The following is a 13691-nucleotide window of genomic DNA, read 5'->3' on the forward strand; positions in this document are numbered from 1 at the left end:
GGTGTGAAAGTCAAAGGCAGTTTTATCCTAACAGCATCTAGCACATGGGCTAGACAGGCTAACTTCCATTAGTAGTCCATTGGGAAAAAGCAATAACAAACCCCTAGGTATCATAAAAATTTACAAAGTATGTAAAATTTAAACATTCAAAACCTGAAGGAACTTTTTATTGTCTTTTAAATAATGTATATTTAAAATCCCAAACCTTGTAGAGCTTAGCAAGAACAACAAACTGTGAAACATGAACTTATTTCTCTAAGGAAGTGTGGAATTTCATCAGCTGAGAAAGACAGAGAGACGTGCAGGAACGTAAAATGTAGATGAAGTTACACAAAACATTTAGGATTTAATGTGAATGGTGGCAATCATTTCCTGTTTAGCTTATGTAAACCTGACCCGAGATCTCTCTGGGAAATTTTTCATCAGCCTTGAAATGGTCCTGCTATAACTGTCAATGCTGTGAAGTCATTTGTTACAGCACCATGTTTTTTATGTTCAGATTATACGGTAGTAATAGTGACACACATAATGAAAATCGGTGGCAGAATCAGCCAAAAATATTGAAAGAAAAAACTTGCTAGCCAGAAGGCCTTTTGAAACAAGTGCACAAAAAAGACGAATCTACCACATTCACTTGATAGCAAGAAAGCGTGCTTTCTGAGATTTTACAGTCCTGAATGCAGAATTTTGTTACGAACAAGTACGAGGGAAGCACAGATAGTCATTTTTGTAAATCGCTTTACTGCAGTCATCAATTGTGTTCACTTTAATCAGCTCGTGGCCTTCAGCAGCTGCCATCTTCAAATGGTACCATGGAAATGGTGCTCAGTGTATGGCACAACTGATGGACCTACACAGCCAGAGAGCTATGAACCAACGTACCAACTCTCTTCTGTTGTTAAGGCATCACTGACTGACTGTGGAGTCCGTGACTGGCCGGCTGAAATGCATTACAGCATGCACGAATGCTGCAGATGGCAATTTCTACTTGTATTTTCTTGCATTCATATATTTGCTTATGCCAGGTATGAGAAATAGATACATTACTATCTTTAATCAGTTTTTAGTACATTGTACATTGTGGTTATTTAAGAAGATCAAAAGAGAATCCAGTTTCTCTGACATCAGCCAGGTATTTGCCTCCACATCAGTGCTTGTAACTAAAAGAAAGTTTACCTCCTAAGATGCATTCATAAGATGACAAATCAGAGGTAACAGGCTTTAACATGTAAATTTGCTTACATATTGACTGGGCATTTCTTTTTCCTACGATATATTCCAACAGATAATTTGTACCGGTAAATCATATCCAAGAGTAGGAAGAGAATTATGTGAATTTGCTTTCTGAATGGGGAGATGTGGGGTCTTCAGCTTTGCATTCTCACCTAAGACTGCAGCAGACTGGGGAACAGGAGGTGGCTCAAACACTCAGCAGCCTGGGGATTCCCAGTCTGAGAGAATCGGAAAAACTTCATTTGTGTGAATAGTTTGGTAAAAGCATACCATGAAATACATTCCTGTACTTTTCACATTACTGTGACCCTCAAATAATTTAAAAGAACAAGCTCCTGTTATGAAATTTGTAATAATGCCTATAGCTGTTATTTATGAAGTATGCATTCTTGCACATAGATCTAAATGTAAAAGAAAGAATCCACTCTGAAAAGTATCTGTTTACCAACTCAAAATACGGATGTTGGTAATTACTGCAGTGTAAAATACCTGCACCTTCTTAGCTTCTGTTCTTAGTAGCTACTGCCAAACTTTTCCATTTTATCTCTTAGTTAATGTAACTTTCTTCAGTAGTCCTCCCTTCTAATATAATTCCAAACTAGCCCTAAAATCTGAATAACTGTGATTTTGTCACTGAAATACATATTATTCTATCCTGACGGGCTGATACTAGCTGTCACCTCAATAACAGAAACTATATTGGAACAGTATACAATCATAATTTTTATTCGCATGTTTTATTCACATGTTATTAGACATGCTCAGCTAATCATACTGAGAAAAGGAAATTTAAAGTGTATGATGATAAGAGCATCAGTCTGAGATAATTTAATTATAATTTATGCTACATAATTCTTTCACTCCAGAAAACTTTGTAAGACTGACATAAAGTGAAAAAAAAGCAACCAGTCCCTTAATAGTAATTCTCAGAATGAATTAATAAAACATTTTTTCAGTTCTTCGTAAGGAATTAACACAGAAAACTTATAAAATAAGTGTGTACATACACACACACGCACACATATATATTTATAAATACATAAAAACCCACACACATTTTAACAGAGATGTGATGTGTGCTCTCAGAATATCTAAAAATTAACTTTCCAAATGAAAGCTGATTCTGCTTAACTTTACATATGTTGTAAATTTCTATTTCTCTTTTACTGCACATGTATCTGGAAAATATCATAACCTGATTTACAGAAAATGTTTCCCACAGCCATTTCTCTTTTGTAGAAAGTTGCAGATTATAATCTTTTATAAGGGTAAAAGAATGAAATAGCCAAGGAATTTCAGCCAAGGAAAGGAGATAGACGAGCCTCTCAAAATAGCCCCTTTCAAAGAACAGGGCACTTCGCTGATCTGTCCTGTAGGATCTTGACTACGTAAAGAATGTATCGACTGAAGTGGTATGTGGAAAGGAGAACACGTTGTAGTACTCGACTGAAGTAGCACAGGAATTTTGACTTCACGTGCAAATTCAAAAACCTCTACATTCAGGAATAATTGCTTTGGGGGAGGGAAAGAACCAGGAAGAAACTCTGGATATTGAGACTGATAGACTTTGATAAACAGTTTTATTTGGACCACCCCTCTCATTTGCACAACTGCTCTTTAACTACATGCACATAGTCAGTTTGCCTCTGAACAAAACTAGCACTCAGCTCCTCCACTCCCCCAGATCAACAGCTCAATTACTCTTCTTATCCAGATAGTTAAACCCCACTTCACAGATTTCAAGATACAGGGGTTCATCAAACAAGAAAATTAAAATGGTTTGATGAAAATAAGTATTGTAACATGCAAAGATTTTCAACACCACCATTAAAAAGCCATTATTACAAGTCTAACAATTATCTCAAGTGCATCAGAAAAACTTGTGTAATGACTGCATGTTTAGAAGAAAACTGGATACTTAGAGCAGAAGGATACTTTGATCTCTATCTCACAACAAATGCAGATTAACATTACTTAAATGGTACAAATTGCAGGCATTCAATAAGACATTTTATGATACTAGACTGGAATAGAATGATCCTAGATTTGTTTATGCAGCTTTAATATACAAGTAGCTAAAACTGGCAATAAATGAGAATATAAATCTTCTGCATATTATCTAAGCCCATTATTTTGGGGATTTACAGCATCCCATGCAATGACTTTTATGCCAATGAATCCCAAGGCAATTTACCAATCATGCATATGGGAATTACTTATTCACCACTCAGGTACAATCACCTGCTGGCTGAAAAACAGTTCTTGTTTCACAGTGGAGACAAAGTCAACAAAATTCCTTTGGGGCAGGACATGATACAGAACACTGTATCAAGTAACACTGAGTAGGTATTGTGTAACTATCCAATCCAAAATTCAGCTGTTGTGCTCCTACTCTCGGGGAAAAAATACAAACCCTAAGACCTTTCGATTATTAAGGGCCACAAATAGTTCTTGTTTGGTAATATCAATCATCTTATATGCTCATCTAGGGCACAGTAAACTCCATTACTGTATTGCAAGTTTATTCAAAGTTATCTCAACTATCACTGACTTATCTTCATAAAACTCTTCAGTTTTCCTTTGATGTATCTCGTTCAAATACTGACACACTGGAACTGCTTGGCTTGTAGGAGGTCTGAAAATACCACAGGTAGTAGTAGGTCCAAGAACTCTACTAGCTGGTTAGCTTAGCAACTTTGGATGAAACTTAATAGAATTTATTATTATGTCAAAGAATGGAAAGCATGCACGTCCATTGCATTTGCACTTGGTATTCTAGAAGTGACCTCTGACACAGTCAGTAATGTCCTTCATTTTTGTCCCTGCATGATGGAGTACAGAAGGAATGCTGAGTATCTCTGTGTGGATGAGAGAGGGGCTAAAGCAGCACAACCTGTGCACTGTTCCAACCTGCATGTGTGGCGTTCTGATGGAAGGCTCCAATTTCATTAGAAACTTCAATATGCATTCCTATCCTGCCATTATGGACATGACTAGTTAAGATCTGTTCATCTTGCTTCTCACTACGAAGGCTCTGCATCTCACTATGAAATATAGTGGGTTTTTTTTCCCCTTTTTCTAACTTTCTTGCCACAATCCTATCAGAATAGCAGAACTTTTGCTTAAAAGTTGTTATTTAGATAACTTCAGATTTAGCTTTCCATGACATGGCACATTAAAGAAATTCCTGAGAAAAAAGGAGCATTGGTAAACATGTCAACCTCATACTCCAGTGGGAACCTTCTTTTATATTGGGAAGAGCTTGCCCATTAAATCAAATGACTACATTTCTATATTCTACACTTTGGGCTATATGTTGTGTCTCAAAAATCTACCTATCACAGGTACAACGTGATCAAAGCTTGCCAAAGACAAGTCAACAAAATCACTTTAACGCAGCAATTCAAGAGCAAGACATTTTAAAATAACATTACTTATTCTTTAAACTAAAAAAGAATATTGTCTGCAATGGCATAGTTTTTAACATTAGTTGTAGTATGGATGACGTGTAAATTCCAAAGTCATACAACTAAACACAGATGTACCCACATCTAACCTAGACAAAACCAGAGTTTAGCTGTTTGTCACCCTCAGGGGAGAAATACTTTCCACATAAATGTATTCATTTTGTTAGTCATGAAGTGAGAGAATTGAATATGTTTTCTTTAGTTTACAGTTCTAACACACTGCATTTTTTATTTTCCAAGAAGATTAGATGGATATTCTGTTTTGTGGGAGATTCTCAGCACAGGACTAGATGCAGAATTCAAAACTAATGAAGACTAAAAAAGAATTAAAGGAAATTATTTTATCACCTGCAGGCTCTCACCAGCAGTTGCCCACAAAGAATCCAGCTGAAAATTCAGCCAAATCTTACAGACATTAACATGATTTCAGAAATAAAACACTCTGGAGTACCTCAAGAAATATTTAGTATTATAGATGCCTAATTCTTTATTGGCCACATTACTTTGGTGGGGGAATGATCACATGCTAGGCAACATACCATTTACCCAAAACGATGTTGTGGCAAAGGCAGGCTACATTGCTGGAACAGCTCAGGACTATCTGCATACCAGCTGGAGCTAGGCAGGATGATAACAATCATTGAAAATATTGCACACATGGTTTCACCAGGATACCTAATGAAAGTAAACTTTATCACAGAGAAACAGCTGATAGCTATTCTCTGATTTATTAGGAAAATCCAGGTCTTAATAGATTTTCTATAGAAAACTGGGCAGAACACATCAATGTGGTAGCTAAAAAAAAAGTAACACATTATAAATACAATACCTAAAGGAATGTGATAATCTGGAGTTTTATTTTAGGGATGCTGGTATAGCCCTCTCAATAAGGCTATTTTATAGTTGTCACTAAATTGTAAAGTTATCTGCCAAGAAATGCATTTATATTTAGAGGAAAAAAAAATATTAAAAAAATGTGCACACAAGTTTTATTCCATGTGTGGGCCAGTAATGCTCCTACACTGGAGACTACTAAGTATTCTAGGCTCCAACAGCAGTGGGATCACCTTTGGATCAACTCTACCCTCAAGCCAGCTTTAGATTAAATTGCATTTGTATTTTATACTCACGTTGGGTTCATTATAAGTCGACGGAAGAAATAAGTCCAGGTGATATAATCCATTGCATCCTGCTTAGAAGTAACAGTTCCAGCAGCAATTTCAGCATTTAAGTGGTCAGCCAGCACTTCTAACAAGCTGAAGAACAGAAAACGAGAGGACTTAGCTGACTTTACAATCACAAAGACGGGTAATATATTTTGTAGAGTTGTGCATTAAAAGGTTTATTACTTTTAATCTGAAAATATTATATATTTATCATCCGGTAAAGGAGAACAGGGGAAGAAGGGGAATGTAATTGCAAGGTCAGTCATCTTCTTTACATGGTAGTGGAATGAAGCTCAAATTATTTTTTGATTGGATCAAGAATGCACAAGTTTAAGTCATACATGGAATGTATTCAGATGCAGCTACACAGTGGTAACTTCTGAATACTGTGTGTTGACCATATGATCATGCTGGTTTAATCCAATGGAGGATCATATGGAAAGACAAACAGGAAATGAAACAGTGGCAATAGCTTAGCTAATACTTAACAAATACTTGAGGGCTATTAAAATTACATCAAAATTGCTTCCCCCAGATTTTGCCTCATCTTCATCCAATGTAAAAAAAAAGAAAAAAAAAAGAAAAAAAAAAGAAAAAAAAGAAAAAAAGAGCAGTTACTTTTACCCAAAGATCTAAACTCAGAAACACAGAAGAACAAAAGCAGTTTAAAATTATTCTTATAAAGTAAAATACTGTTTAGTGTCATTAAATGGAACAAAGACCTCCATTACGGTATCTAATGAGATCATGCCTGGCTAGTGTTCAAACACAGAATGGCAAATATCCTTAAGGATCAGCCTAATTTTTCTTGTAATTGTTTTTCTTTTCCTACTGTTCCTTCCTTATTGCTAAAAGTAAAGAACAATTTGGTATGAGTAGCTGTTTTACTGCTCTATACCACTGATTGCACGCTTCTGAAGGTAAGAGCTGTAGATGTTCTACCCAGATTGTCCGACAGAAACTGGACAGATGATTCAATAGCTATTCCATAATAGTGTGTTCTCTTTTGCTTCTAATGTGCTGTATTTCAGACCCATGATCAGTGAGAGCACAAGGCCTGTCATACCAGTTGTGTACTCAAGTCTTACAACTAATACATAGACAATGGCTTTCAGAAAAAACTTTAATTAAAAACATATGAAGTTTAATTTTACAAATTGGAAATACTACACAAAGCTGATAAATCTACTCTTTGGCAGAACAGATGGGAAAGCATTCTAAAACTAAAAACCCTTCAAAAAACCCCCAAACAATTTCTCTTTGAAGCTATGAAGCCTCTTACTTCAAATACTTTATCATAAAAGAGACTAAGACAACTCTAAGTTTATCGGATCACAATCTACATAGAACTTAATGAGATTGCTATTAATATGTGAATCTTCTGCTGAAAATTTATACAATATTCTTTGTTTGTAGTAAAAGATGGAATATATCAAACTACAAAGCAAATATATTCAGACAAAATGAGCTACTAGAAACACAGAATATTTATAGTATTCCAAAGAAGAACGAGGTGTGATTACTACTGTTATACTGAAGATCTATTTAGGAACACCAGTGGTCAATGAACAGAGAAATTTCCTAGTTTATGCTAGTGCCATAGAGTCTGGATATATCATCAACATTTTAATCACACTGCTCTTTTGACTTATTAGCTATCATTTTGAAGCAGTTCAACTCCTAGCCTTTTGTGCTAAGTGCAATTATGTGTTAAAAAAAGAAAAGTGTGGTTTCCTAAGGAAATGAAGCGCATGTCTCCACATTCTTTGTTTGTAAAAACTGTATGTCTGTCTGTGCACCACAGAAATTAACCTTCAAATACACCAGACCATTTCAACTACATTTCACAGGTGGATAGCACTCTCAAGCTTCTACAAATTTCCTGACCAGACAGAGGTCCCATTAGTGTTATGTTGAGGGATGAAGTTTCCATAGGAGAATAATACTGGGAATTCTTCATCACTGAGAACAGCTTTTAGTAATCCTCATGCTTTATTAGATGTCTGAGAATTCCTCCATGAAACATGCATCTATAGGAGACTGATGTAACTGGTTCTCCTTCTTGTTGAACAACTAAGTACATTGTAAATATCAAAACCAAGGCATGAGTTACATTATGCTGGACAGCAAACTGTATCAACTAAGTTCAGAGAGGGTGCAAAAAGGTGCTGTTTCTACAGTTCTGATAAAAATATTGCAATTTTGAAGTGAAAAATCTGCTGAAAGTGCATTAGTAATAGTTTACACCATGCTGATTTCTTTTTGAACTTGGGAGATTTTGAAGAATGTGATATCTATAAGTACAAGTATTCTAGGTAAGAAGTGCTAGAAACTCACCTATTTTTTTTTTCTATTAAGAATTTGTTACAGAATTTGAGAAAGGGTTCTGAGGATCATGTATTGTTGTCCTACACAGTGGTCTTGAAGAGACCAGTCTCAAATGTCTGAGACAACACTCAGAAGCAAGGAAGCATTTGTAGTATTATCTGTGAATGGACTAAAGAGCTCAACAGTACTTTGAAACTCAGGGAAGAAAGGATTCTTCTACATAAAGATAGATAAAAATTTTTGGAAAATTATTTTCCTCTAGGACCCCAATATTTAGGAGATGTTTGGCACAGGAATTTTGTTTCACTTCTCTCTATCCCTCATGTGTAGTATTGTTGATAGTTTGATCAGCTTTTCTGATTGCTTTATCTTACCTCGATTCCACTGGGAAAGGTTCATAAAGGAATTTTTTGTAGAAGTCTTTCTTAATATCGTGAACTAGAATTACAGCCTTTCCTTGGTCATCAAACTGTGGTCTGCCAGCACGTCCCATCATCTGAAGTACATCTGCCAACGAGACAACAACGTATAAAACAAATGTATTCATTTAAATGTATAAATAAATGTATTTATGTCTGTACAATGTGCAATAAAGTTTTTTGGGATTTCTTTGGCCTCATATACCCTATTAGTTTTGACACATCTAAATTTTTTTTCCATCTCAGATAAATTTACAATGAACTTCTTTCTGGCAGAGACTTGTTGCGTACTTGAAGACCACCCACTGCAATAGAATCCAAACTTACATCTAATATAAATTTTTTCTTCTCTCCTTCCAGTCCACATCCAACTCTTGTTTGATCATAGGCAATTAAAGATGATGAGTGAGAGAACTCATGAAGCATACAATGGCAACTATTATTTCCTAATTTTCAAGCATTTGACTTCACAATAATAAAAGTTCCTTGTATAAGCTTTTCTCCTATATATGATTTCCTAGGTTTTGAGTATTTTAGATCATAAAAGGTAAAGGCAGATTCTAATTACTCACAGCTATGATCTTTACCACTCAAACTTCAGGACAAATTATATTAGTTATTAGCACTGGAGTAGAGATGTTTTCCTTATATCAGATCACCATATAGAAATTCAAAAGCAGGTACAGTTATAGCTTACCTCTATTACTCTGCCTGCACATCACTACTTGCAAATACTAGTTAATGATTTCGATAAACCCTGAAAATACTAGTTTATACAAAACACGCTCAACTTTCAACCCAGCCATGAAGAGAAGTATGCTTGTCATCTATTTGTGTCTTCTCATAATCTGAGAAGTACATCTGTATAGGTCGTTTTGTGTCTTGCTCGACAGACCTGATTCATTTTTGGTGTCTCCAATCGCCATTTAACTTTGAAGAAACAATGGAGAGCAATTAATAAGTTTTACATCTTTATTTTAAAACTTTTTATTTTTTGTGTATTCTCTATGAGCTCTATCATACTTGCACAACATGTGGCTTGCAGTACCCTGGCATTTTGAAAAGTGTTTTCTTTGGCTTCAGAATCAATAAGATTTTGGCCCAATGGTGAGTTGGGGAAGGAAAAGCCACAGGGTGTAGAATGGGATACAGAAACAGACAATGATAGGAGAAACAGCCCGATGATGATAAACAGTTTTTAGTAACACATTTTCACTTGCATACTCATGAGCTTATATAGACAGCAATAGTTTTTTATAATTTTATTCCTTTTGTTAATTTAAGAATGATGAAAATGTAAAATGAAACTAGTTTGAAAATTATGTTTCTGAATAGGTATGTGCACAGGAGGGTGATGAAAGAACTTCTTGCTATTCTAATGTGGTGAATTAAATTGTGCATAATACCATATAGGAGATGAATTTACCAAAAAGTGTCAGGAAATGATTTTTGCCAATATCCACTATGTAATTATCCAAACCCAATATTTTTTTTTACTGACTATATGTTGCTTGGCTGCTTTTAATCACTGGACTAAACTCCTGAAATGTTAAATATGATCCAACTGGCTGACTAAATGTCTGGTAACTGAGAAAAGGCCCTCCCCCAAACCTCTGACCTCACTCAAAGAAGCGTTTTTACTTATTTTGAAATTACAGAACATTCCAGAATAATTCATTCTGCCCTCAGCTGCTTCCTTGGAGCCAAATGCATCCCTGATACAGAAAGGTAACTTCAGCAGGGAGAAACCAAGTTATACCATGACAGAACAGTGAAGGCATTACTTGAGGGCAGCGTTAAAGACAGCATTGTGAAATTTTGGAAGTATTTCAGAAAGAAACTCATTACATTTTCATTTTATTGCTGCTGCAAAACTGTACTACCTATCCACAGAACCTCCAGATGCATAAATATTCTCTAGAAAGTTAAAAATAAAAATGCTCTAAGCAAACCACACCACATGTTTCTTCATAAAGTAAGGAATCTGCATTTTCTGTTGCAGTGCAGACAACAAAATCTAAATGCTTCCATCACAGATGGTGGTATTCCATCCACTCCCTCTCCAAAGACTTATTAAAAATTCAAGAATTGAACAACCCTTGATGTCCAAGTCACCTGAATTCACAAAGGCAATAAAGAGAGAAAGTATAATATGCATTCCCTAAAGCCTTTGTGAGTACACATACAACAGATTTCTAAAACAGCATGGTAAGTCCTCACTGCTTATTGAGTTTCTGATTTCTTTTGAATATACTATTTTCTCTATTACTTCCCTCTGGCAGTCCCACAGATTCACCATACAATTTAAAACTCCAGTTGATTTCTTTCCTCATCGTTATTCCCCGTTTAGTAATTAAGTCAGTTGTCAGTATCCTTCCAGTTAGGACGAGCGAGATGCAACTTCTCTGCAGAGCCTGTTCGTACTAAGTTTACATCAGCCAAACTCTGTCACAAAACGCAAGTGTGCATGGCTAAGCTCCCAGATCATACCAGATCTTTGAACAAGAGAGCTGGTCTGGAAATTGATCCCAAGTTTCCTGCACAGCACTAACCACTAAATTAAGCTCTATGATGGGTTACTTGGAGAAGTAACCCCTGTAGTATTTTCACTTTGAGCTTTTTTCATTAATAAGCTTCTCTTGCTGAAAACAAAGATTGTGTGGTTAAAAAGATGCTAGCTCTCGATTTACATTACAAATAACATTTCGATTGTCCTTAGGTGTATGCATGTCTGGTGTAGTATAGGATTATTTAATAATAAACTTTCTCTTGTGAAAAGAGAAAGGGAAAACAGAACAGGAAACCTGGAATAAATTTAGCTTGTCCTCATTCTTCAAGCTTAGTACCATCCAGACAAATATTCTCCCTGTCTGAACTCTGAAAGAAGTTCTTCCATGGTTCACTTTCTTAAGCTTGTTGAAAACATCGCAGAACAGTTTATGAAAAGTGGAGTTTACTGGAGCCAGAAAGCAATAAAAGTCTATATCAAACCAGAAATTCAAATAATTAATTTAGCTGCTTATTTTTGAAGTATCACTTACTTGAAGTATCACTTACATCACTGAAGATATTAGACTAGTTAAAAGTTTTTGTTTACTGTCAAGTGACTACGTATAAATTTTACGTTCTCATACACGTGTGATTCAACTGTTGCATTTCAAACCATGGCTAAGTTTACTGTTAAAGGTCTTTCTATTTAAAAAGGGTTTAAAAAATGAAAAAAAAAAATTGCATGCATAAAAACTTCCTTTTATACAATTAACTAGGTAGCTAAATATGACTTTATATTGTCCCTTTAATTGTTTAATGTCTATTTTGGATGATACACATTAAATGAATTTAGCACGAAAAAAGATTTGCAAACCAGAAATATTTTCATTATTACATAAAATCTTAAGACTTCTCTTACAACTTGCATTAAACAAAGAAACCCTTTCCTCAGCACTCCTAGTCTCTACCCAAATTAGGTATTTTCAGTGATCAGTTATTAAATAATTCAGATCATTTGCATATACTTGAAATATTCAGCATATGAACATTTCCATAATTTAGGTGAGTACCTGTAATGGGATAATCCATGTAACGCCTTGTTTTTCCATCATAGTATTCTGTTCCTTTAACAATTACTAAATGAGCTGGAAAATTTACACCCCAAGCTAATGTGCTTGTGGCAATAAGAACCTAAAACAGAAAGAAAGATTAATGAGGTATATGTAACAAAAAGCCAACTTTTAAAATTCCATGTAAAACTCATTATGGCAGGATTCAAAGAACAAATGTACCTGGATTTTGCAGTTCACAAACAATTCTTCCACAGTTTTCCTGTCTCTCTCATGCAGACCTGCATGGTGCATGCCTATTCCAAAAGCAAGCGTCAGCTTCAGATTTGAATCTCTAACTGTCACTATAATGTCATTCATCTGCAACAGAAAGAATAGTTGCATGTTTTAAAACAGATTACTCAGAAATTTTAAACTTTTAGGGTTGTTCTTATCTTTTTTTATAGCAAGGATAATTTGCTCAATACTGTTTATACAAACAGGAAAACATAGTCTTTAGTCTCTGAACAGTCTGGTTTTAGTCTAAAAAAGTAATCACATACTATATTAATGATGGGGGTGAATACAAAATGCACATTATTTTATTGACACACTAAGTAGAGCAGATAAGGAAATGAAAATGCTGAAAATATCTTGACGGGTCTGGCAAACGCTGTGCATTCTGCTCTGTGTTTGTTTAATGCAATCCCTAGTATCAAAGGGGTTAGAACTGGTATAAAAACATAACAAATCCCCGCAACCAGTAACATAACAACAGTCATGAAAAATAAATTTGGCACTCTCTAATGCCTATGAAAAGACAGACACTTCTTCAGTTTGATAATTCTGCAATTATTATTCATCAAAAAAGTTTCCTATTCACATGTTGAAATGCAAATTAATTTGAAAAAAAAAATTAAGTTTGAGTTTGTCATTTATAGACTTAAACGCTGTAGTGAAACCCAACATACAATAAGTGTCTTCATTTAAAACTTTTAGAATCCAGACAAAAAGCTATTTTTTATTACTCTTACTATTTTTTCAAATCTTGTGTCAATGACTACTTGGAATAATTATAACTACTATTATTTTAACTATAGTTCTTGTCTATGTTTTTAAGTAGTAAATTCTATAATAAGCTCATTTATTTCTGTAGACAACCTCTGTGAAAAGCCTCTCACTAATAACGAACAAGAGCTTTATAACTTCTGTCCTGTTTAGGGATTTTACCCCTCAATATTCCTTCTGTTGTTTTATTTCTAAGGCCATTTATTATTTTATGTGATTTTAATATAATTATAGCCAGGAACTTTCAAACCTCATCTCTTATTAGTGGTTTCCTGGTGCCACCAGCAGTGGCACAATGATATTGCATATTTATGGGCAGCATCATTCACAGTTAACCTAGGAGTTATAGCCAAGGTTAAAGAAAAAATAGTAGCGCAGAACAAAATCCTCAGGGTAACTGAAGAATTTGGACTGAGTCTCATCTTGGAGCGACTATCTCGAAGTACTGAGATATGATACCTGCATGACTGC

The 13691-nt window shown here is 35.0% G+C and overlaps 1 protein-coding gene across 1 annotated transcript in view; it reads right to left on the reverse strand.

Moving 5' to 3' along the window:
- Positions 1-13691, reverse strand: part of ASCC3 (activating signal cointegrator 1 complex subunit 3) — a 276779-nt gene that overhangs the window by 44694 nt on the left and 218394 nt on the right. Inside the window, exons 31-34 of the mRNA XM_054820094.1 lie at positions 12396-12533; positions 12174-12294; positions 8569-8701; positions 5831-5956 (exon numbers count right to left, since the gene is read on the reverse strand). Of these exons, the coding sequence (XP_054676069.1) occupies positions 5831-5956; positions 8569-8701; positions 12174-12294; positions 12396-12533 (518 nt within the window). The remainder of the gene's footprint in view (positions 1-5830; positions 5957-8568; positions 8702-12173; positions 12295-12395; positions 12534-13691) is intronic.

Source organism: Grus americana, chromosome 3 (genome assembly GCF_028858705.1).
Source record: "Grus americana isolate bGruAme1 chromosome 3, bGruAme1.mat, whole genome shotgun sequence".
NCBI lineage: Eukaryota > Metazoa > Chordata > Aves > Gruiformes > Gruidae > Grus > Grus americana.